The sequence below is a fragment of the Neolamprologus multifasciatus genome, chromosome 4, assembly GCF_963576455.1.
Source record: "Neolamprologus multifasciatus chromosome 4, fNeoMul1.2, whole genome shotgun sequence".
NCBI lineage: Eukaryota > Metazoa > Chordata > Actinopteri > Cichliformes > Cichlidae > Neolamprologus > Neolamprologus multifasciatus.
In genome coordinates, this window is record NC_140442.1 from 15,015,948 (window position 1) to 15,039,922 (window position 23,975).

The 23,975-nt window shown below is 36.7% G+C and overlaps 2 protein-coding genes across 7 annotated transcripts in view; both read left to right on the plus strand.

The window, feature by feature from the left end:
- The first annotated feature begins 3,509 nt into the window (after nt 1-3,509).
- LOC146520078 (nuclear GTPase SLIP-GC-like) lies at nt 3,510-17,595 on the plus strand. 3 transcript variants are annotated; one of them, XM_085157423.1, is made up of 23 exons: nt 3,510-5,107; nt 5,242-5,323; nt 5,495-5,607; nt 6,766-6,807; nt 6,916-6,954; nt 7,631-7,655; nt 7,798-7,884; nt 8,201-8,288; nt 9,094-9,310; nt 9,432-9,653; nt 11,305-11,511; nt 11,604-11,779; nt 12,960-13,053; nt 13,140-13,227; nt 13,345-13,466; nt 13,703-13,876; nt 13,962-14,116; nt 14,245-14,362; nt 14,495-14,603; nt 14,705-14,835; nt 15,050-15,131; nt 15,308-15,389; nt 15,698-17,591. In XM_085157423.1, the coding sequence occupies exons 2-23, from the start codon at nt 5,257-5,259 to the stop codon at nt 15,765-15,767; spliced, it is 2,508 nt and encodes an 835-aa protein (XP_085013549.1). In that variant the 5' UTR covers nt 3,510-5,107; nt 5,242-5,256; the 3' UTR covers nt 15,768-17,591. The 3 variants fall into 3 exon arrangements, with proteins under 3 accessions (XP_085013549.1, XP_085013551.1, XP_085013550.1); XM_085157424.1 differs by having other exon boundaries at nt 3,511-5,107; nt 15,308-15,413; nt 15,698-17,595; XM_085157425.1 differs by lacking the exon at nt 6,766-6,807 and having other exon boundaries at nt 6,925-6,954; nt 15,698-17,593.
- A 1,875-nt stretch (nt 17,596-19,470) lies between these two features.
- LOC146520079 (nuclear GTPase SLIP-GC-like) overlaps nt 19,471-23,975 on the plus strand; it is a 30,865-nt gene continuing 26,360 nt past the window's right edge. For 2 of the 4 annotated variants that reach the window (XM_085157428.1, XM_085157429.1), the window contains exons 1-3: nt 19,481-19,729; nt 19,865-19,946; nt 20,055-20,167. In XM_085157428.1, coding sequence (XP_085013554.1) covers nt 19,880-19,946; nt 20,055-20,167 — 180 coding nt within the window. In that variant the 5' untranslated portion in view covers nt 19,481-19,729; nt 19,865-19,879. Of the gene's footprint in view, nt 19,730-19,864; nt 19,947-20,054; nt 20,168-20,502; nt 20,526-21,133; nt 21,159-21,315; nt 21,403-21,710; nt 21,799-23,975 lie in introns of those variants that run through there. The other 2 variants (XM_085157426.1, XM_085157427.1) reach the window with 2 other exon arrangements.

Below are 23,975 nucleotides of genomic sequence, written 5' to 3' on the forward strand. Positions count from 1 at the left end.
ACAAAATGTGTTAACCTCCTAAGACCCGAACTCTTTCATGGATTGCATTTTAAATTTTTCTTTGCTATTTGACTTTATAGTGTTCAATAGAACACTATAAAGTTACAATTGAGTAATGATGTGCAAAACTCTTTATTTGGTGTCTGAACACAGCAACATTTTTCCTGAGTATTAAAACAAAATGAGAAACAGCAATTGTGCCCCTTTGAGCAATGTGGCTCATTTGAAAGAGCAAAATTTAGTATTGTGGTCTAGACAACCCAAAATGTGATGTCCCAATATGTGAACGCCAGGTCCTGAGGTCAAGACAGAAAAATTAGAGTTTTCTGTTCCCATAGCTATTTCACTCTTTAAAAATAATTTAAAAAACAATTTCTGAAGTAGTTAAGAGCAATTCTTAATTTCGCAACGGAATCTTTAATTACAGCTGAACAAATTGACAAGGAAAGTCTGTATTGTCTTGATGATCGAGAGATTGAAAATTTGATCAAGACCAAGAGTGAAATTCAAGAAGAAACTCAAGCTGTGAAAAGTAACTAACTGCTGATTTTTTGTTAGAATTACCTGTATATTACAAAACTGTAACATTGAAATAATTTGTAGTGTAACTTTGAAAAATTTAATATGGTTTTGCGATTTCATTTTACCAAAAAACACAAAACACAAATCAGGAAACAGTCAACATGTCTTTTCAAGTAAGTTAAAAAAAAGTTTTTCTTTCTGATTCAGTATCTATACAACAAATTACTTTTTTTTTTTTTTTTTTTTTACATTTTGAATACATCTTAAAGTCTGCTCAGTACTGTACACAGCTTTGTACTTTTTATCTGCAGTGTAAACAGGAGCATGAAGAAGCAGCTGATTTGTTCAGGTAAGGATTATACTGAATTTCAGTATAATAAGCCTGCCTGAGACAAAGTAGAGGTCCAGTCTGTTGCTTATACAGACTGTCAGTGAGCTCCCTGGCAACCTTCCAGAAACCAATAAATGACTGAATCTAAAAACTTAATTCATAAGGGGTTGGGGAATATACCCTTCGCTAACCATCTCTCGAAGTCTATGTGACTGGGACATAATTATGCAAAAGATTTGTCTCATAGGATCACAGGTGTTTACTAAAAACAATGGAGTTATAATCTATTCTTCATCAGCCTGCTGGTTGAAAACACGACTGCATTTAAGTTAGATATTTATAAAACTTGTATGTTAGTGTCCTTTAAATTTTGTTAAAGAACAATGCCAATGCAAACAGCGAGAAGTTCCTGTATAACTGAATTTCATCCTCTGCTTTTGACATTCACATGGATCCAGCTGAGACACGCATCTTATTTTTTTAACCTCATATTAATCTGTGTTTTAAAGGCAGCAATATTTTTGCAACGTCTAAATAATTAATTGAGATAAACTTTAAATGCCGAGAGATGTCAAGAACACTGGACGGCGTGGACTCAATGGCAGAATGGTTAAGGTTTAGTGCCTTTATTTACAGTGACAAGAACTACCAGGGTAATATATATAGTTGCGAGGGAAAAAGGTAAGGCACATACATGAGTTAATGGAGCCAGGTTTTGCATAGTTCAACAATCCAGAGAAGAAAGACTCTCAGCCACCACCACAGGTATTAAACCTAATGTGACGGTCCTGGGTCTGAGGGACCCATGGTTATTAAATAAGTTATGGACATGTGTATTTTTGGTGCTGCTGTCGCTCGTTTTCCTCGTTTGTGTGTGCGTGTGTGTGTGTACAGAGCACCGGTCTACAGGCATCATCAGGCCCGGCGGGTGTGTTCAGCCTGGATGCTGGCCACACCTGAGGGAGCTCATTACGCACACCTGCAGCTGATCAAGCCTCGTCGGGGGAGCTACCTAGGAGTGTTGTGGAGCTCTCTCCGGCGCTTGTTTCGTGAGACTTCCCGTCAGTTTCCCAGCTAGAAGTCAGTGAGTGTGAGTTTGTCGCAGTGTGATGTATTTGCCTCTGTTATTTTCCCAGGAGGATTGTGGGACGAGAGGACAGCAAGCACGGGTTACAGGAACACCAAGGAGCAGAGGCACGGAGCAGACCGTGACACTGATGACATAATCTGGGACAGGTGGTCGAGTCATCCACTGTTAAAATAATAAAAAAAAAATACTAAAATTGTTTTCTTAAAGAGAAGGGGCATGCAATTTTTTTTTTTTTTTTTGGGGGGGGGGGGGGGGGATTAAATTTAATATACCCCAGTATCCATACAATAGTAAAAAGCTTTTGCATTTCTGTGTGTGGAGTGAAATTGTGGACTGAAGTGAAGAACGGAGAACAGAGGAATAAATTTGTATATGTTTTGACGTGTTATGGGGTTATAAAAGCAAATATATGTAACAAATTGTAAGGAAGAATTTATGATGGATAAACAGGAAGAAAACGTGTTGATTATTAGTAGTGGTGGAAAGGGGGTGGGATTAAAAAAAGCTTATGCTTCTTCCAGAGCTGCTTCTTACTCCTTTTTTAACATACAGGTTTTTGTTTTTTTTAAAATAACAATTATTGTTTGGTTTTCCTTTTGTTTTGCTAAATACACCACATTAAAATACCAGGAATGTCTAGCAGTTTCTTTCATATGGACTTCGCTATCTTCTTATTATTTCCATCTGTCTCTGTCTCTCTCTTAAGAACCACCGGATCCGCTAGTGCTCTGGCGCTCAGCCTGGCGCACTGGACCGAACCAAATCATGAAATAAGGAGGGGGGGCGATGTCAGACGCTGACTAGATTTCATTATTTGTTGGCAATGACAAAACGACATTAATTCTAGAAGAGAGGAGTGGTAAGGTCAAATACCCTATGAAACAAACACCCCTTTATTGTAATATGTTAATATTTTCAAAAGTAAAAGTAATTGACGGTTTACTATTTTTCTAGCGCTCATGTTATCACTTTTCTCACCCTTATGACGCCTCTGTTTGTTAGTACGGAATGAAGCTTAGAAAGCGGGACATAATTGTGCGATTTTTATCACCAATTTGTGTTAAATACTTATATGAGACAGTGTTCTTTATTTCTTGTATTTTGTTTTTAATCTGTAATCTCTAAACTTTAATCCATTCGATTTGTTTGACACCAAACAAAACCGTTTTCTACATGCATCGACACCTCTTCTGCGTCTTCCCCACCCTCTTTTGTTTTCTCAGTTCTGCTTTTCCCTGCACACCCACTTTACTCTGTCTAGATTTAGCATTGTATTATATGTAGAGATCCACTTTCACTTGCCAAACAGTCAACTACACATTTTGCAAAACAGAGTCCCAATTTGTTTTTGGACTTTTGCTTTTTGCTAGATTTTTTTTCACCCTGTTCCAGTGTGTGCCTCCCTGCATTTTTTATTTTATTTATTTTTTTAACTTTTTGTTTGTTTATTTATTTATTTTATTGTCAACTGTTTTTCTGCATTACTTTAAACCAAAGGTAAGTAGTTTAAACTTTTAATTTGAATTCAATAAAAGTTTATCTGAATATAGAATCAGAGTCAATGAATTTAAGGACCAGTTGATTACAAAGGTCTAATTTGTCAAGCAGTACTGCCTGATGAAATATTACAGTTTATCTTTTAGTTTCTTGCTTATGGATGATTTTGTGCAAAAAAAGAAAAAAAAAACTGGGCCTAAGTAAGTGGCTGGAGAGATTTGAAGGTAAAGTATTCACATGCTTCCCTGATGGGTACAGATATTGATACGGATGTGATCTATTAACTGTGAAACATAAAATCTACTAAAAACATGAGCACTACAACGTTGTTCTGCATTCCAATGCAAACATTTTGTACATTCTCCAGAGCCGTGGGATGCGCCAGGAAGTTGGGGGTGGGGAGGTTTAGGGTGTAAGAAATAAAGTGTACATTGCATTCCTCTTGTCATGTTCTAATACGCTCTATAAAGTCTCTGAACTAGCAAACCCAGCTGCACACAGAGCACAAGAATAAACAGTATAAACTGAAACTCAATGTCCACATAGCCAAGAAAATCATATCAGATGTTTTGTGGCAAAAATAACTCTTTCATCCACAAAATGGGTGGAGGTCTTAGAACGGAAGAAAAAAAAAAAAGGATTGAACCAAAAGTGTCATATTAGCTGAACTGTTTATATTTGTTTTTAAACTGTAAATATTTTTCTATCAAACTCAGACTCAGTCTTTAAGTATTTTGTCAGAAATATTTTTTTATTCTGTTTCTAGTGACATTATGTTCAGTTGGTACTGTTGCTGCCCATCGTAAGTTGGGCTTTAGACAACTTGCCCCATTCACGCCCATTCATACAACCACTTTTTCTGTGCTCTTTACTTTAGACTTTTTGAATGCAGGATATTTTGTTAAAGCTATTTAGCAGGAGCAAAGCAAAGGATGTATTAAATAATAATAATCACTTAATATACTTAATATACTTAACTAATTAATCTACTCCGAGATAATGCAAATTTCTAATACTGATCTTGAGAGTAATGAGAGAGCAGAGGATTGGCACATCCAGGCAGGAACTTGCACTTCTTTGGGCTGTGTCAATATAATCCAATAGTAAGGTAGTAACTCTATACTGAGTCCTTCAATTACTTGACATTGTAATCCAACACAACACAAATAGAGAATAAATGTAGTTTAGCACTTTTGCGCTATTTTGTCACATAATCATATGATTATGTGATTAAAATAGCACAAAAGTGCCTTTCTTTCCAAACTACATTAATTCTCTATTTGTGCTGTGTTGGATTACAATGTCAAGAAATTGAAGGACTCAGTATAGAGTTACTACCTTACTATTGGATTATATTGGTCTGGGGAGGTTGTTACCCCCCTCTCTCAGCCACTTCCATCTAGCCTGCACAAACACCACCTCTTCCTGCTCTTCTCTGTTCTCAGTTCTGCTTTACCCTGCATCCACTTTATTCATGTTGGATTTACTTTTCTATTAAATGCAGCTGCAATTGTGCAGTCTGAGCCACACAGTTCCAGTTTGTTTTTAACCTGTTTTTAATCTGTTTTCAGACTTTTTGCTTTCTTCCTGCCTGTTTTCTGTCTGTGTCTCACTGCTTACTTCACATCTCCCTCAGCAGCTTTTTCCTGCATTACTTCTAACAAAAGGTGAACTGTTGAACTTTTAATCTGAATTTAATGTCAGTGTCTCTGATTATATGTGCATTAAAGGAGAAGTTGATCACACATGTCTAACCTGTAAAGCAGTACTGTCTGGTTAAACATCACAGTTTATCTTACAGTTTCACTTCCTTGTCATGGATGATTTCGTAAGAACCAAACTGGCTGAATGGGGGCTAAGTGAGTGGGTGAAGAAATTTGAAGGTAAAGTATTAACGTGAATCCGTGATGGGTACAGATATTGATCATGATGTGATCTGTTAACTGTGAAACAGCTCATATAACTGTGCCCATTGCTTTGTCACTCATTGAACAAGAATTTCTAATGCAAGTTGAGAATATTCTTTATCTCTGCAACTTTACTTTTAATTACAGATGAACAAATCGATGCAGAAAGTCTGCGTGTCCTTGATGATCGAGAAATTGATAATTTGATTCCAAAAGCTGGACCAAGAGTGAAATTCAAGAAGAACCTCAAGCTGTTAAAGGTAATTAAATTTTTTAACAACATTTTTATTTGAGTGTTTGGAGGTGAACTTTTGTTAGAATTATCAGAATATTGAAAATGTACTGGCAGTAATAATATGTAGTGTCATTTTTGTTCATTCTTTACTAAAACTGAAATGTTTTCGTTGTGCTAGGAAGAAATAAACACATTTTTACTTCCATAAACAGCGTGTTGTGTGTGACGTCTTCTTTTGCACATGTGGGCCTCTTTGAGGGCCGTGAACTTTTCACACTAGAGCGCGTTTGCTGTCACATTTTATTTTTAGTATGAACAACCAGACAAAAAAAAAATTGGATGTGATCCAAAAATCGGAATTGAGCATTAAGACCTGCAGTGTGAACGTAGCCTAAGTAAAACTCCATTCTGTTGCCTATAGGGCAGGGGTGGACAACTCCAGGCCTCGAGGGCCTGGCAGGTGTTTCGAAAAGTAGGGAAAAACAGTTAGACACATGGACGGGTTGGTGGTGTGCCAGGGGCTTCTGTTTAATACTATGCTTCCTCATCATCACCCAGTCATCTTGTTTCCCCAGCTGCTTGGGACAATCTGCCAGAGGGAGCTAACGGGGCCTACGCTACCTTTGGCTGCACGGGCTAAAGGGGCCTTGCTAGCTATGGGATTTTTAAGGGTGCGAAGCAGAGTCTCCAATTCTGTGATCCTGGCCTCCAGAGCTGCAAATAGGCTACATTTATTCCAAGTATCATTATTGCTGAAGGAGGCTGAGGAGTAACTAAACACAAAAGTAACAAAAGTAATCTGACACAATGAGCAAGAAAGTGCAGGAGGTACAGGTGAAAGGGCCATGCTGCTAGTGAGTTGGCTACAGGCCAAGCTAAGCTAGCGAATCCCTGATTGCACAGTGAGTGAATACTGTGACTAGAATTAGTGAGTGAATACACAGAGTGCATGAAGATAACACTATGAAATCCGCTATCTATACGTTTTGAATTAAATTGGCTAAGCAGATAAGCTACACAAAAATACCACTGTGCGTTGGAACAAGAAGTGATAGTCTACCGTGGAGAGTGAACACGAAGTGACCCATTGGTGTTCGACAGCGTCTCACTGGCAGTAATTATTTGTAGAGTGATTTTATTAATTCCTAACTAATATAGATTTGAACTGTTTTTACTGTTGTAGGAAGAACAAAACTCAAATCGGGAAACAGTCAATTCTGTTCAAGTAAGTAAATGTGAAGGGAAAAGTTTTTAAATGTCCATATGACAAATACAATTTTAATACATGTTTAAGAACTTAATATTAAACACTGCTTTGCACTTTTATCTGCAGTGTGAACAGGAGCATGAAGAAGCAGCTGATGTGGTTCAGGTAAGGATTATACTGAATTTCAGACATTTGGGCCAACTACCTGAGACAAAGTAAAGCTCCATTCTCTGGTCTATAGAAACTGACCACTGTCTACAGAAACCAATAAATGACTGAATCTAAAAACCTAATTCATAGGGGGTTGGGAAATATACATTTTGCCCTAGCTAGGGGTTTTGCCAACCATCAACCTCATGCTTTAAACCCTCTCCCTCTCAGAGAGAATTATAACCTTGCTTTCTGCTTAACCATCACCTGAAGATTTACATCCCTGAAAAGGAGAGGGAGTTTCACTATCTGTTTAACATCTCCCATGAACTACAATGGCCCCGCTGCTTCAGTGTGTGTAGAGCATAGGGCTCATTTCTAGTGCACATGCATACAACTAAGTGACAGGAGTGCTCTTGCTATACTAAAATGAGAAAGTGATATTACTATTTCTAATGTGATATGATTAAACATGCGATTAATACACGAGAACAGAAATCTGCCACCAAAACTTAATTATGTAAAAGAATTGTCTCATAGCATAAGAAGAGGGTAATTTGTAATGTATTCTTCGTCAGTCTGCTGGTTGAAAACATGGAGAACTTGTATGTTAGTGTCCTTTAAATGCTGTTAAAGAACAATGCCAATGCAAATAGTAATAATTTCCTGTATAACTCATATTCATCCTCAGGTCTTGCCATCCACAAGTGATACAGGTGAGACACATGCATCGTATTTATTGCATCTCATATTAGTCTTTGTTTTAAAGGCACCAATATTTTTTGCAATCTACATAACTTTACTAAGAATAAATTTATTTTCTTTTCTTATTATTTTTTGTTCTTTTTATCCAATCAGGAAAGAGAAAATCAGACCTTCAAAGTGATGCCAGCAGGTTGCAGTCACCAGCTAAGCGACAGCATCAGTCTTTGCCAGGATTTGAAGGTATTTATGTTTCTTTCTAAACAGTGTCACAGTTTAAGCCACCACAGGGTTAAACCGCTGTGCAGCACAATTTGTCCAACATGCCAGTTTCATCTTTGATGCTAGAAATTACTTTTTCTTTGGGCTGTTGTCAAAATGTAACAGTCACATGATGTATGGTATACTAAGTTTGATTGGTAAGTGGTCACATTATGATCCCGATATTCTCTAATTCACACAGGTTTGCTTTTTTTTTTTTAAACACGAGATTTTTACATTTTCTGTTTATTCTAGTCTATAATTCCTTCTAAATAGTTCTTTACTTTTTTGTCTACAGAATCAATCATACTGTCTGATGTGAAAAGCATCATGACATTTGTACATGCCAGACTAAATGACCAAGACAAACTCAGTGCTTTCTTGAAGTGAGTATTAATTTTTTTCATATTTTGTAATGTATGGGCCTGGTTCCACTCCTGATCATGTGACAGTTTCACAAACAGATCAAAGAGAGATTGTTTTTAAAGAAAGCAAAAATGCACAAAATATCTGTAAAACATCCTCAGAAGCTGTTAGTTATGTGTAATTTAGTCACACGGAGATGAATTAACCTAAATGCACTAATTGCATGTCTTTGGACTGTTGGAGAAAGCCAGAGTACCTTGAGAGAACCGAGGCAAACACAGAGAGAACACGTAAACTCAAAACAAAAAGGCCCCCAACCAGATGGTGGTGTGAGACAACAGTGCCATCATGCCATCGTGCTGCCTGAACATGAACCCTTTTGGTTCAATAGTCACCAATTAGTTTCCTGTGTCAGTCTGTCTGACGTGTTGGTTCTTTGTTTAGTTATTTTTACATCATACTTTTGACTTACAGCCACACAATTATAGATGACGGAATTCGGTAGTAAACTAAAACTTTCCAAGTTAAGACCAACAAAGACTGATATTTTTAGGAAGTTTTGGTGACTTAGCTACATTTTTTTTCCTGTTCCCGGTATCTACCAACTCTTGAAGGAAACGTTTTCACTTTAGCTGACACAAAAAGGAAGGTGTCGATCAAAACAACATACAGTACACAATTAGTGGAGCGAGTCTATAAAACTGAAATACCTAGTAGTGATTACTATTAAAAATAATATAACTCTCTTTTAAACCTTTTGAAGCATGCTTAAAAATGTTTTTGTGACTGAAACATTTAACCCATATTTAAAATATTGTTCAACAGGAAAAAGATCAGTGATTTGGAGACAGACAAGAGGGAGCTGGTTGGTGTCTTTGGTAAAACCGGGGCTGGAAAGAGCTCTTTGATAAATGCCATCATCAAAGATAAGAATCTTTTACCCTCAGGAAGCATCAATGCCTGCACCTCAGTCATGATCAAAGTGGAAGCTAACACACGTAACACAAAGTATGAAGCAGAAATTGAGTTCATCACAAAGGAGGTAAAATGAATTCTCAAAGTTTGATTTGTACTTAAAACTAAATAATTTGTTATAGTGCAGTTCTTGGGGCTTAAGGCTGGGTACATTCCTCCAATAAATGGCTTGTCATCTATTTTTGTAGGAGTGGAAAGATGAGTTGTGGTCATTTCGTCAGTTTCTTGACAATAATGAAGATCAGGAAAAGGAAGACGATGATGATTATCGTGATGCTGTTGAAAAGCTGACAGCACTGTATGGAGAAGAATGGAAAGAGAAGTCCTTTGAAAACCTCACGGAGAACAAATATTTCAAAGAAATTCCAGAATTTCTCCAATCCAGGCGAAAAATTTTGAGATGTGAATCAGTAAGACAAACTCATATTACTACTATAACAGACAGCCATGATAGTCTACACACTGGGGATACTGGGAAGGGGACATAGGTGAAACTAGGACAACTTGGACACAAAAGGGAACTGACCAAATTAACAAAAGATTACGAATTGGAAACCCATCTCACTTCTGAAAACGGCATGCAGCATAGATTCAAAAGTCCAAAAAACACAAAACACCGAAAACAGATCCAGTGATCAAAACAGATCTTACTGAGATCCCATAATGCCATGTAGACGATCACATTGCCAGAAAAAAAAAGATCTTGTAATAACTGTTGTTAACAGGACCCAAGACTGGTCCAGGTCCATTATGTAGAGCATGATTTTCTTTTCTTTTTTTTTCTTTGTTTTTTTTTTTTTTTTAATCGCAGTAAGAACCTTTACCTCTTCACACGACAGTGATCAGTTCCCTGTTCTAACCTACTTACCCTTTTTAAATCGCTCTGTGGAAATTAACTCCTGAGCAAAGTCAACAAAGATTGAATCAAAGTGGCCACAAACTTGAGTAAATTGGTGTCTGACAGTCGGTTGTGTCAGGAACGGCATAAAGTGGTGTAAAACCCTGAAAGTCAAAACATGCCAAGTTATGCGCTGTAGTGATCCCTTGCAAATAAGGGAGCATTCTAAAGTGGCTTATTAATATCTCAAAGTGGTCAAAAACTATGCAAAATTCCCACATGAAGTAGTTTCTGCTGTTGAGAACAAGAGTGTAGTAAGTGTTATTTAAATAGAGAATAAAAACTTTTAAAAAATTGGTTTTGAATGATAATTAGAGACTTTCTCAAAACTATCAAATGGTTGATTGTTCTAAAAAGGGTTTCACATGACCTGAATTTCCCCTCAGTCTTGATCCAATATAACGCAAGGGGAAGCTTGCAGATCACAATCTGATCATTTAAATCGAAAATTGACGAAGGTTGTCTTGAAAGCTTTTTGGAGCCAGATTTTTACGTGGTTTTCAAACCAATTTAGGAAAAAAGTACCACTTGATGGTACACTTGCTATAATTGGATCATTTGCATCAATCGACTCTTTTTTCCTTTTCACAAAAACAGATAATTACAATGTATGTATGCTGGCTGCAAAGAAGCTTATTCTTTTACAGTGGCGGTCTTCTTCAGCCCCGTGTTTTAAAAGGTGGCTTAATGAGATGTTGTCTGTGGCCAGGGTGGAACAGATAATATTTGATAGAAAGGGGAAACTGGCGAGTTTTTGTACGATTTGGCAGCCATTTCTAGAATTCTTAATTAACTGATCATAATTCATGCCTCACACTCTGCGAATTTTCTTATTTTATTTTACTCTTTATTTAGTTAATATTGTTATCATTTGTTCGTCCTCTGTTTTCTCCTTCTTTTTCTTTTTTCCTTATAAGTTCACAAATGCTAAATGTAGTAATTGTCCTCAGTTGAATCTGTATAAGCATGCTGTGTTTAATTTAAAAGCAAAAAATAAAATAATTAAAAAAAAATCTAAAATTGAAAACTAATTACTCAACTTTTAGTGATCCAATTTCTTTAAGTTGTTTTTTTTTTATGTCACGGACTTTTTAATGGTTTTTGTAAAGCACTTAAACTGTAGGATTAAAATTAAACTGCACAGCTTTTATTATTTATTGCAGGCTAATGAACTTTCTGCAAAATTTGTCAAGTACACAAGAAGTGATTCAAAACAAGGAGAAGGCAATGAAGGAAAAAAGTGGTTTTGGCCACTAGTGAAGGGTGTGACTGTCAGGGTGCCAAACAAGTCTCTTCTCCAGCATGTCACACTTGTGGACCTTCCTGGAAATGGTGACTGTAACAAGAGCAGAGATCAGATGTGGAAAGGGGTAATTCACATTTACTGTTCTGTGCTTATACTGTGTTGTCTGTAAACAGTCATCTTTCTATTAAGCATTGAGACATGTTATTCTCCTTTCAGATAGTTGGAGATTGTTCTACTGTGTGGATTGTGACTGAAATTAATCGAGCCGCATCAGAGAAAGAGGCCTGGGAGATCCTGGAAAGTGTCAGTAGTCTGATTGGAAATGGTGGCGAATGTCAGCAAATTCATTTTATCTGCACCAAGTCTGATCTTCTTGATGATTCAGATGATCTGTAAGTACATTTTCCATGCTGATATATTTTACTGCTATTGTTAATAACCATCATCATTACCATTGCATTAATCATACAGTTTACAGTATTGATATTGAATTCAGATGTTTAAACATATTGGTACCCAATTAGCCTATGCTCTGTAAGTCAGGGATCGGCGCTGTCTGCGTACAGCGGCGGTCTCCCCACGCATGTCATTAAAAATCATCGTTTGACTCCACCTGGCCGGATCAGTGTTGTTATTTTGAAAGTTGATTACCTCCTCTACCCCTCCTCAATATTTGAACCTTAACATCAACTACACGGTGTTTCCATTCCAGAGCAGGAGGAGGAAGAGATGTAACTGGCATCATGGCAGCTTTTATAAATTTATTCTTTTTCATAAATGTATCCGCTCATGATCTATGAGATTATTGGAAATCATGCGTATCGTGGTCCTTACAGTCAAGTTACAATTTTACATTTTAAAGCAAAAATACCATTACACTGTCCTTCAGTAGTTGCTGTGACAAAATAACATTTGTATGTAAGCATGTCAGCGTGTGGTGACATAAAACATGCTGGCCTTTCTCCGAGTGCTTTAAGAATAAATGGTACCAGTCTCCCATATTTGCGAGTTTGTTTTTTAAACGGTCAAAATAAATACATTAAGCAAATAAAGCCATATAATCATAAATGACTGGGCCCGCAAAGCAGACTCGCACAACTGAAGCTCAATAGGTTTATTTCCAATGAAACAAATGTATACAATGAACTGGTGAATTAGTGGAGAAGGTGGTGGTCTGGGAGAGAGTACTCAATGACTGGCTGGAAGGAAAAAAGACGGAGACTGTAGTGAACAGGTAAGTATTTTGGTGTGAGGCTCTGACAACCCAGGTTAGCAAGAAGGAGTATGAGAGGATATTAACCAGACCAGACATTTAAAAATAGAAAGCAACAAACTGGAGTACCAGCACCATCAGGCAGAGAAACATTGCCACAGCCAGTCTTTAAATACAATCTATGTGTTAACAAAGAGTTACAGGTGTGCAAAAGTCAGGCAAAGCTCAGTTTGGTTCCTATATTTTCACCTAAAGGCCAAGAATAAATCAAAACCGCCCAGCCTGCCCCAAATTAATGATGGTGATGGTTATGATAATAGTGATGACGGTAACAGTACAGATATGCACATTTCTTCTAGTTCACGAGCTCATATCCATGATGGAATAGTAATGAGAAACCAGCAAGCCAAGGATGGAGTAAGGAAAGAATTCAACAAGCGAAGCAAGATTAATGTGAGTTTTATAGGCTGACAGAAAATCTAATGTACAGACTCTCCACAGTTGCAAAGATGCTTTAAAATTAAATCATTTTTCCGCAGAAACACTTCACTGACGACAGTTTCAAAGTGTTCACAGTGAGCTCCAGAGAGTTCCTAAAAGGGAAGCATCTAAATCCAGAAGAAACTGGTAGGTGAAGTCTTGATGCACATGTTGTTTTAGTTTGCTGTGACTGAAAGAAGAATTATTTAATTTGAATTATAGTGTGTAATGTCAAACTGTGGCACTGAAATTTCTTCTCAACAGAAATACCCAAACTTCAGGGATTTTTGCAAGAGCTCAATGACTGTCACTCTGAGATAGTAAACTATGTGAGTGGAGCTTATGGGATTCTTGCTTTGATCCAAGGAGCCAACTCCGGAGGAGTGGTAAGGTCAAGTAAAACAAATTCTTACATGGTAGGATTTCTCAAATGTCTTTGTGTTTTGTATTATGTTTTTGTAATGTATTAATTTATAGGTTATTAAGTGATCAATTGATTCATGTATTTTTGCCGTTCTGTTTTACTTACAGTAGAGTGACTTAAAGCCAAGTGAAGTTTATAGATCTATAAGACATAATAAGTATTTTTTTTTATGGTTTTATTCCTTCAAATGTTTTTCAGGATGATAAAAAAGGTGAGGTGTGTTCAGAACTTGAGAGAAACATGATCCTTCAACTTGCAAATATCAACAAAGAAATGGAAGAGACCATTACGGCCTTTGAAAAATGTCTTAATGATGGCGTTGAGAAATCCAAACGTTCATACGGAGAAAAACTCAAGAACTTCTTGTATCACGTATGTATTTTAAATCTAGTTGTAACAAAACAACAGTTTTACAGGAGTATGTATTTAAATAATTCTGTTTTCTTTTTTGCTTTAGGGAAAGAAGGGTGGTGGTTTTCACAGGGTACTGAAGTGTGTCGTTGAGAATGGTGGCGTCCACAAACCAAAGAGCAGGACCCTAATTAACCTTAACATGATGTTGGCTTCATGTCTGACTGACAGCATTGATGAAGAATTCAGAAAGACCTTCCCGTAAGAAAAGACAAATTCTAAACAGTCACATAATATTATTCAAGATATGTAATTTATAACATATCACAATTTTAAAATATAAACTTGCCAATTCTGCCATTAATAACTACAATGTTTACATGTTTCAGAAATGACTCAGAATGTGGAGCATTCAACGGAGTCATCAAGACTTTTTCTCTTAACACTGATTCTCTAATTGAAAAGTACAAAAATACTGAACTGCAGCTCAGATTTCTCAAGACAGAGGTAAGAAATGAAACGTTCCTATACATCAATTCAAACAGTAAAGTACAGTAAAAGGAAAAAATGAAAAATTAGTTTTATAGCTAGATGTAATTTAAAAAGACGTTCATCCGTATTTCATGATTTGTGTCTAAGGAAGAAAAAATTAAGGCAAAACTGAACAGAATGATCCGGGAACAGAAGAAAAAAGTCTACAGCAGTTTGACAGAGACAATTGAGAACATTATGGAAGAAGGCTACAAGAGTAAGAAATAATATTATTCACAACTTGGCACTAAAACACATATTTATATTTATCATTATTGAGCAAGAGAAATCTGATTGGAGTTTTCTGTCTTATTGTAGAGGCTGCAAAATTTAGAGGAGAAGGCATGCTGTACAACATGAGGGAGACTATTAAGAACCATGTGCACTCAAAGAAGGACATGTTTGATCAGGCAAAAAATACCATGTTGGAGAAGTTACGCAGTTTAATGGTTTGTCATGTTTTATGAAGAAATATTATGACCGTATTTTGTTATAGCTCACCTGAAGGCTTTTTCTGTGTTTAACTGGAATAGACTTATACAAAAATTTATGTTTCCATTTATGTTTTAAATCCAGTCTGAGAAATTTCTAAATGTAATTTAATTTGACTTTAATACAATATTTGATCTGTGATAAGTGATTACATTTTTTTTTTTAAATTAGAGACACATCCTTGAGATTCTGGAGACTACTATGAAGGAATCCTTTGAACTCTCATTCAAGACTGATGGGAGCTTACTCCCAGGTAAACAGGACAGTTTGCTATAATTACATTGGTTCCAAGTGCTTGATGATGCTTCCATCCTTTTCTCTTTATCTTTGCAATCTTGCACCTGATAACTTAGTCTATGTAACTATTTATCTATTTTTTAAATTAACTTATAAATTACTGATTCACAAAAATTCAAATTTGTTTTTCAGATGTTTCAACAGAGCTTGATATGGTGAAGAAACGTTATGATGAACTTCCAGGCACTCCAGATGATGAAGTGTCCCTTACTGAGTAACTCCTAATATGTTATCAATGGTATTACATTAAATATTTAAAATTTTACAAAAAATAAACAATTTTTGCTCTTAACAATGTTAACATTTATTTTAAGTCAAAGTATGATGATCAGCTCAGAAGCTGCAATGAGTCCATTTTAGGGGAATCTGCAATTCAACATTTAAACTAATTATAGCCATTAGTATTCTTTAGTGTGAGGAGTTTTACAAGCAATATTACAATTTTAAAAATGTAGAAATTATATTATGTTCATTGGTTATTGTTTATTGTCAAACCTTTGCTCTCTCTTTTTAATGTTTCAGATTTGCTGACCAGGTAGAAACTGCAGAAACCTGGACACAAACAGGTCTTACCAGAGGAAGTGCTGTTTAAAACAAAAAAACATCTGATTTGGTCTCAATCCTTTTCAGTTGTTTTTATTTGGTCTTTGGTGACATTTGACTTTGATTTTGTGAATGTCATTATAAGGGATTCTGGATTTTTATTTCTGTAAGACATTTGTCTCTTTTAATGTTTTAAGTCTTGAGGCTAGCAGAGAAGTTTGAGGAAAAACTGAAAGAGATTCACATCACTCTACATATATTTCGATCTACTTTAATGCTTTTATTTCATGAGTTTAGTCATGGTTTATTCAGATGACAATGACAATTATATAGCACATTTCAGTACATGTAAAATCAGTCTACTTATCACAGAAGGTAAAAACATGGCAACACTTTATAATATAGCCCACGACTAACGCGTAATTCCCCTGTAATTAAAAGGAACATCAATGTATTTCATCTAAAATTACAATTAAAACTGTGATTGTATTTACCTACAAATATTTAAAGGTAACAAGTCATCCAGAACATTGTTTTAAGATTTTTAGTATTATAATCTTAAGTCTCCTACAATTTATCTTGTAAATGTTGATTGGTCAGTTAGGGTAAGTAGCTCCATCTCCATGCAGCTACAGGACTAGTTTTATCCCTCTACATTGTGTCCATCTTTTCCTCCAATAAATGTTTAATTTCACAAGTTCTTTTCCTTATGGAATTAACTGTCTGATTATGAGATAAAAAATAGTTTTTCATCTCAACCTTTCACACACAAATGTGTGTGTTTTTGACAGGTTTTTATACATTAGAGCCACAGCAGAAGATGTTTGTCTTAAAAACAATATCTGAATTAGGATAAGATGGATTTGTGTATGAAAAACACAACTACTCATAAATTTATTTGTAAAACTTAAAGTTTCTGGGGTTTTTTTTCCAAGGACACATTTACACTTCTTGCCATGCTCTTTTAATTGTTGCTTTCTTGTTCCCTACAATCTTTCTGACCTGTCATCTATGTTTATTCTTCACAAAAAATATTATTATATGAACATTGTTTTGATAGTATATCAGTGGACTCTGTTGTGATATTTTGACAACATTGTGTGCTGTTGACAGAATTTGAGTTTGTCTAAGGTGCACCTCTGTCACACCTAACAGCCATTGTTGTTGTTGCAGGTCTTTCCAAGTATCCTGTGCCATTTGAGTCCCCACAAAAGAACTGAGTGTATTTTGTATAAAAATATATTATCACATTAAAAACAGTTGTACACCCTTACTCATAATATTATAACCAGATGTTATTTTAATTCTGTGAATACATTTTCAATGCTTAAAGTCTTTGATATAAGTCCCTGAATTGCCTGTAACCCCCATTACTCTTACTCTTAGGGGTATTGTTTTTTTGTTGTTGTTATTTTTGTTTGTTTTCTTTTCTTTTTTTTTTAAGGAAAATCATCTTTTTTTTAAAGAACCAGAATAAATATCAGTCTTTCATCAACCTTTTCTTCCATTTTTCTGAATGATTCACAGATGTGTTGAAGCATAGCATGTTCACCCTCTTATGCTTATTTACAGTATAAACTGATACTGCCTCACGTAAGTAATAATTTAAACTTGATTAACTATTAGCAAATAACATCTAAGTAAACTTAGTTTTAACCATGTGCATTGTGATTTCCATAAAAAGACTGGATGTTAAGTCCTTTTATTCCACTTTATTAGACAGAGATGAACCAAGGGATCTCATTCTCTTTGGCACTTTAAGTCTGGAATGAAAATCATTAATTTAAGTTCTTACATTACAAACTGCAGATATTTAATGTGTCTCTACAAATGTATGTTTTTATATGCTGTCCCTTTTTGTGTTTTACATTTAAATACATTAACATTAAAACGAGCACAGCAGGAAGGAAAACAAGGCATGTTTCTGTGAAGAACAATCATTTTATGTAGAAGTACAACAGTGGTTCCCAAAGTGGGGGGTGCGCTATGAATTAAAAAAAGAATGCTTGGACATTGCTAGCATAATGAACAGGTTTCAGGGCTCCCACAGAAATGCAAAGCAGAAATTGAAGCATCACCAAATATGCTTCTAAACCAACTTTCTTTCAAGCCAAAGACTAGAAAATATGATTAAGCATATCTTGCCTTTGGCTTCACCTGCTTGGTACTTGGTAACGGTGGTACCAAGTAGGGGTGGGTTTCAATATTTGTTTTTCCAACTGATTTATTAAATCCTGAATCGATTTTTAAATATCAATGTATTTTGCCAGAAACACCATGACTTCAGGTTAAAGCTAAGAAAACTATATCAACAACCACCAAACAACTAAATCAGCAAATGAGAGCAGGTAAACGGATTCCACGCAAAGATGTAAACACAAAGTGTGGACGAAATGCATGAGAATCAGTGTGATGTCTTCTGCTGTCTCACTTGATGGCACGTACACGCCATCAGTGCTGAATGATGACATCTCACAGCTTATGATGCTGCAGGATTTGTCACTCTTCACCTCTTCCTTACAGATGTATCTGGAGATCAGCACACCTAAGGCTGATCTGTGCGTTTGTGTGTGTGTGGGGGGAGGGGGGGGGGGTAATGGACAGCTGCTCTTCAGTAGTTTTCCACTACTCTCCTTCTCTTTGCCCTGGAGGGTTGCCCTCCCACAGGCTTGTAACTGCGGTCTCCAGTCCTGGGGGTGGGGGTTAGCTGTTCTCCTGCCCTGCACCCCAGCCCCCTCCCACTATGCAATCTACAGTCTCTCTAACTATACCAAGCAAGCTATTATCCTCAAAGAGCATCAGGTAATGTTCATATGTTGATTAATGGTTTTCTTCAGTTTTTGATCCACTGCAGAATATTTTTAAGGAAAAGCCAGGCCAGGAAAATCTCCTTCATGTTTTTCTGTGTTTTATCCTCAGTTACTTTGACACAAAGGTATCTGCTGTGTATATTGCATATGCTTAAACCTCTGATGAAGTACTGATAAATGATCAAAATTATAATATTTCTGACTGTCTGAGGAAAAATTGAATCGAATTGGAATCCAACCAATTCTAGAAATCAGTGATGATAACCAGCCCTAGTGCCAAGGTAGGTATCCCCCCTGCGTCGGAAGCCCGCACTGGGCTGTCCAAATCATGGACAAACAGTATCCCACAGCTGTTTATGTTTTTAAACCCATTTTGAAGAGAGGAATTTTTTTAAATGTATTGATAGCATAATGTTAAATATTCTTACACAGTTAAAAAAAAAACTACACGTACAATAAATTAAACCATAAATATTGGTGTTTTCCTGTTATTAAAATAGTTAGTACTTTATTTTATTGCAACCTGTAATTTGTTTCAGTTTCTTGTATTTGTTTTATTGTTTGAGGTGCGAAATACGCTGCAATGGAGTTTGAAAACAAAACATGCTTGTGTGTGTGTGGTTGGAGGATGTGTTTGTGTTTTGGGGGTTATAAAACAAGATAATAGATGCAAGATAATAGATAATATGCAACTTAACAGTTGTATTTTATCTATTGGGGGATAGGTGTGGGTGGGCTGATGACTTTAACAGAAAAGAGTGGCACTTTATATTTTTATTAGTATTTTTAAGGATTAAAGATGGTATTTATTATTAGGCTTCTTTTTTTTTTTTTAAGTGTTTTTCACCCATCATCGTTTCATTGTCGAAAAAAAAGGGCTCCGATGGAGGGTGTTACCGCTCTTCCAGCCACGCCCATCTGCGCTGCACAAACACCTCCTCTTCCTGCCTTTCTCAGTTCTCCGTTCTGCTTTTCCTGCTCCCGCGTTACTCAGGTTGGATTTACTTTTGTATTTTATGTATAGATGCAGTTGCAATTGTGCAGTCTGAGCCACACAGTTCCAGTTTGTTTTTAACCGTATCTGTTTGTGGACTTTGCTTTTTGCTTGCTTTTTATTTTTCCCGCCTGTTTCGTGTCTGTGTCTCACTACTTCCCTCACATCTCCCTCAGCAGCCTTTTCCAGCATTACTTCTAACAAAAGGTGAGCAGTTTGAACTTTTAATCTGAATTTAATATCACTGTCTCTGATTATATGTGCATTAAAGGAGAAGTCGATCACGAATGTCTAACCTGTAAAGCAGTACTGTCTGGTTAAATATCGCATTTTATCTTACAGTTTCATTTCTTGGTCATGGATGATTTCGTAAGAACCAAACTGGTTGAATGGGGGCTAAGTGAGTGGGTGGAGAAATTTAAAGGTAAAGTATTAACGTGAATCCCTGATGGGTACATATATTGATTCTGATGTGATCTGTGAAGTAAGTTGAGAATAATCTTTATCTCTTCAACTTTATTTTTAATTACAGATCAAGAAATTGATGAAGAAAATATTTTTGAGCTTGATGATCGAGAAATTGAGAATTTGATCACAAAAGCTGGACCAAGAATGAGATTCAAGAAGAACCTCAAGCTGTTAAAGGTAATTAAGTTCTTTGACAATCATTGCTATTTTAGTGAACAGAGGTGACTGTATCTGGATATTTAAAAATGCACTGGCAGTAATAATCAGTGATGGGAAAAATGGCGTTAAAAGCAACTATTTTACGTTTTTTTCTGTAACTGGCAATCTAAGTAATTACTATTTCTATCGTTTTGTCTTGATGCATCAATCATGCAGATAAGTAAATCTCCAAAAGTTGATTCTGTTCATCTGGACGTAGCGTTTTGTGGGAGAACCGTTTCGTCACTCATCCAAGTGACTTCTTTAGTTTCAGCTGACTGCAATACATTTGCATAATGACTGAAACCAGTCCAGTGAAGGAACAATGGGCTGAGAGGTCAGTTCCCTAATGTTAATTATGCAAATTCACATGACCATTGATCAAGAGCCACTAAGCAAAACCCACTGATCAATGGCCATGAATACCATTCAGAGACTTGGGGAATGGCTGCAATTACAGCATTTTAAGATGGCGAAAGGTGTACCCTTAGGCCCCTCCTCGATTCAGGTCAGAACAGAATCACCAATTACCAGAGTCTGATTCCTAGCGAGTGTTTTGCCAAGTGGGCAAAAACAGTTAGACACATGAACAGGTTGGTGGTGTACCGGGGGCTTCTGTTTAAGACTATGCTTCCTCCTCACCATCACCCAGTCATCGTGTTTCCCCGACTGTTCGGGACAATTTGCCAGAGGGAGCTAACCTTTGACTGGACAGGCTAAAGGGGCCTGGCTAGCTATAGGATTTTTAAGGGTGCGAAGCAAAGTCTCCAATTCTGTGATAAGGTAATTTATAATGTATTCTTCATCAGTCTGTTAGTTATAAATATAACTGCATTTAAGTTTGTTGATTGCAAAACTTGTATGCTAGTGTCCTTCAAATTTTGTTAAAGAGCAATGCCAATGCAAATAGTAATAATTTCCTGTATAACTCATATTCATCCTCAGGTCTTGCCATCCACAAGTGATACAGGTGAGACACATGCATCGTATTTTTTGCATCTCATATTATTCTGTGTTTGCATAAAATATGGGTGCCTTTCAATCTACATAACTTTACTAAGAATAAATTACATTGCTGAGAGAAACACATTTTTGTTCTTATTTTTTTATTGTTTTTATCCAATCAGGAAAGAGAAAATCAGACCTTCAAAGTGACGGCAGCAGGTTGCAGTCACCAGCTAAGCGACAGCGTCAGTCTATGCCAGGATTTGCAGGTATTTACGTCTCTTTTTAAACAGTGTCACAGTTTAAGCCACTATAGGGTTAAACCGCTGTGCAGCACAATTTGTCCAACATGCCAGTTTCATCTTTGATGTTAGAAATTACTTTTTCTTTGGGCTGTTGTCAAAATGTAACAGTCACTTGATGCATGGTATACTAAGTATGATTGGTAAGTGGTCACATTATGATCCTGATATTCTCTAATTCACAGACGTTTGTTTGTTTTTCACATGAGATTTTACATTTTCTCTTTATTCTAGTCTATTTGTTTTAAATAGTTTTTTCCTTTCTTTGTCCACAGAATCAATCATACAGTCTGATGTGAAAAGCATCATGACATTTGTACATGCCAGACTAAATGACCAAGACAAACTCAGTGATTTCTTAAAGTGAGTATTAATTTTTTTCATATTTTGTAATGTATGGGCCTGGTTCCACTCCTGATCATGTGACAGTTTCACAAACAGATCAAAGAGAGATTGTTTTCAGAGAAAGCAAAAATGCACAAAATATCTGTAAAACATCCTCAAAAACTGCTAGTTATGTGTAATTGAGTCACACAGAGAAGATGGTCCCTTTTCAAGAGTCTTGACACACACAAAAATAAGCAGTATATTCACATGGTCACAACAATTAAAATGATTCACTTCAAACAAACTTTATGGATGTCACACTGGTTACACCAAGATGCAGTCACAGGAATGAGTAACTACATTGATGAGGATTTAAAATTTATTAACCTAAATGCACTAATTGCACGTCTTTGGACTGTTGGAGAAAGCCAAAGTACCTGGAGAGAACCAAGGCAAACATGAAAAGACAACACGTTTTCACTCCCAAAGCGTAACATGTTACGCTATGTGACAAATAGGAATGGGTATCGTTTAGGTTTTATCCGATATCAGCTTAAACGGTGCTCGAACCGGTGCTTGAACCGGTGCTTAAAGAATGGAGAACACAAAATTGGTCCAAAAACCTCTCATGTTCAGCTGTTTTTTTTTTTTTCTTTTCTTCTAGTGACAAATCGTTGGTATACGCTTCTGGCCACCCAACACGTCCCTATAATACGAAATCAGAAAAATGAGAAAACATGAGAACTATTTGGAATGAATTTACACATATACATTTGTTTTACTTAAATTACTTTGGAAAACACCATCTAACATCAATAAAGTCCTGGTTAACGTTAGGTTTAGGGCTGGAATACATGGCCGGGACGTGTATTACCGCGGAAGTGTCATTCTGCATGGATCCATAAGAACCCGGAAGGTCACTTTTCGGGTTCCTCAGGAACGCCTCGGGGGTTGACAAACCGTCACTATATTACACCTCGGGAGTGAGAACGGGCTTGTAGAGAACACGTAAACTCAAAACAAAAAGGCCCCTAGCTAGATGGTTGTGTGAGATAACAGTGCCATGTCATTGTGGTGCCTGTACATGAACCTTTTTAAAATAGAGTAGAATAGAATAGAATTCAACTTTATTGTCATTGTACATGTCACAAGTACAAGACAACGAAATGCAGTTTGCATCCATCCAGAAAGTACTTTAGCCATAATATAAATTTCTTACAAAATATGGATCTATTATGTGTATGTTACAATGCACACGGTATGAAGGTATTTTATGAATATGCTATAACTGTAAGTATGTACAGGCTGTAGTGAGTGTACAAACTATGTACAGGGTATGAACAGGATTTAAATATGGTTAAAAATATGAAAACTATACAGAAATATGAAATATGAACTATACTGATTGTAGATATACAATTGTGAGTATTAATAAAAAGTTGTAAACAGTTGTAGAACTATAATTATTGTATTGTACAGAATGATTGTCTATACAGCATTTACAGTAGTGCAGTTCAGATCAGTGAAATATGTGGGTAATTTCTACAGTGGTTATATAAAGTGCTAGTGGTTGTAAGGCTGGTGAACCACCACCTGAACCAGTCCATGTTATCATTTTGTGTATGAGGGTACAGTTGGCCATTTGTTTGTTTTGTCCATTGTGTGTGTGTTCAGTTATAGGTGGTTGTAGGTGTGTGTATGTTCAGTCCATGAGTTTAATGTGGGTCAGAGTTCAGGAGTCTGACAGCTGTAGGGAAGAAGCTGTTCCACTACCTGATGGTCTTAGTCCTGTGGCTCATGTAGCGCCTCCCAGAGGGCAGGAGTCGAAGAGTCCTTGTGCTGGGTGACTGGGGCCTCTGATGATTTTCCCAGCCCTTTTCAGACACCTTCCTGTAGATGTCTTGTATGGCAGGAAGTGGTCTTTCACCGATGCGCTGGGCAGTTTTCACGACCCTCTGCAACGCCTTCCGGTCCGAGGCAGAGAGGCTCCCATACCAGACTGTTATACAGTTAGTCAGGATGCTCTCGATGGTGCAGCGGTAGAATTTCATCAGGATGTCTGAGGACAGGTGGTTCTTCCTCAGAGTCCTCAGTAAGAAGAGGCGCTGGTGAGCCTTCTTGACCAACTTGGAGCAGTTGGTCGTCCAGATGAGATCCTCGGAGATGTGGACCCCAAGGAGCTTGAAGCTGCTCACATAATCCACAGCCGTCCC

Coding starts and splice junctions, on each gene's coding strand:
- LOC146520078 (XM_085157423.1), top strand. CDS start 5,257: ATGGATGATTTCGTAAGAACCAAACTGGCTGAATGGGGGCTAAGTGAG. Junction 6,808..6,915: donor AAACAGTCAATTCTGTTCAA/GTAAGTAAATGT, acceptor TTTTATCTGCAG/TGTGAACAGGAGCATGAAGA. Junction 13,054..13,139: donor ACAAGCGAAGCAAGATTAAT/GTGAGTTTTATA, acceptor ATTTTTCCGCAG/AAACACTTCACTGACGACAG.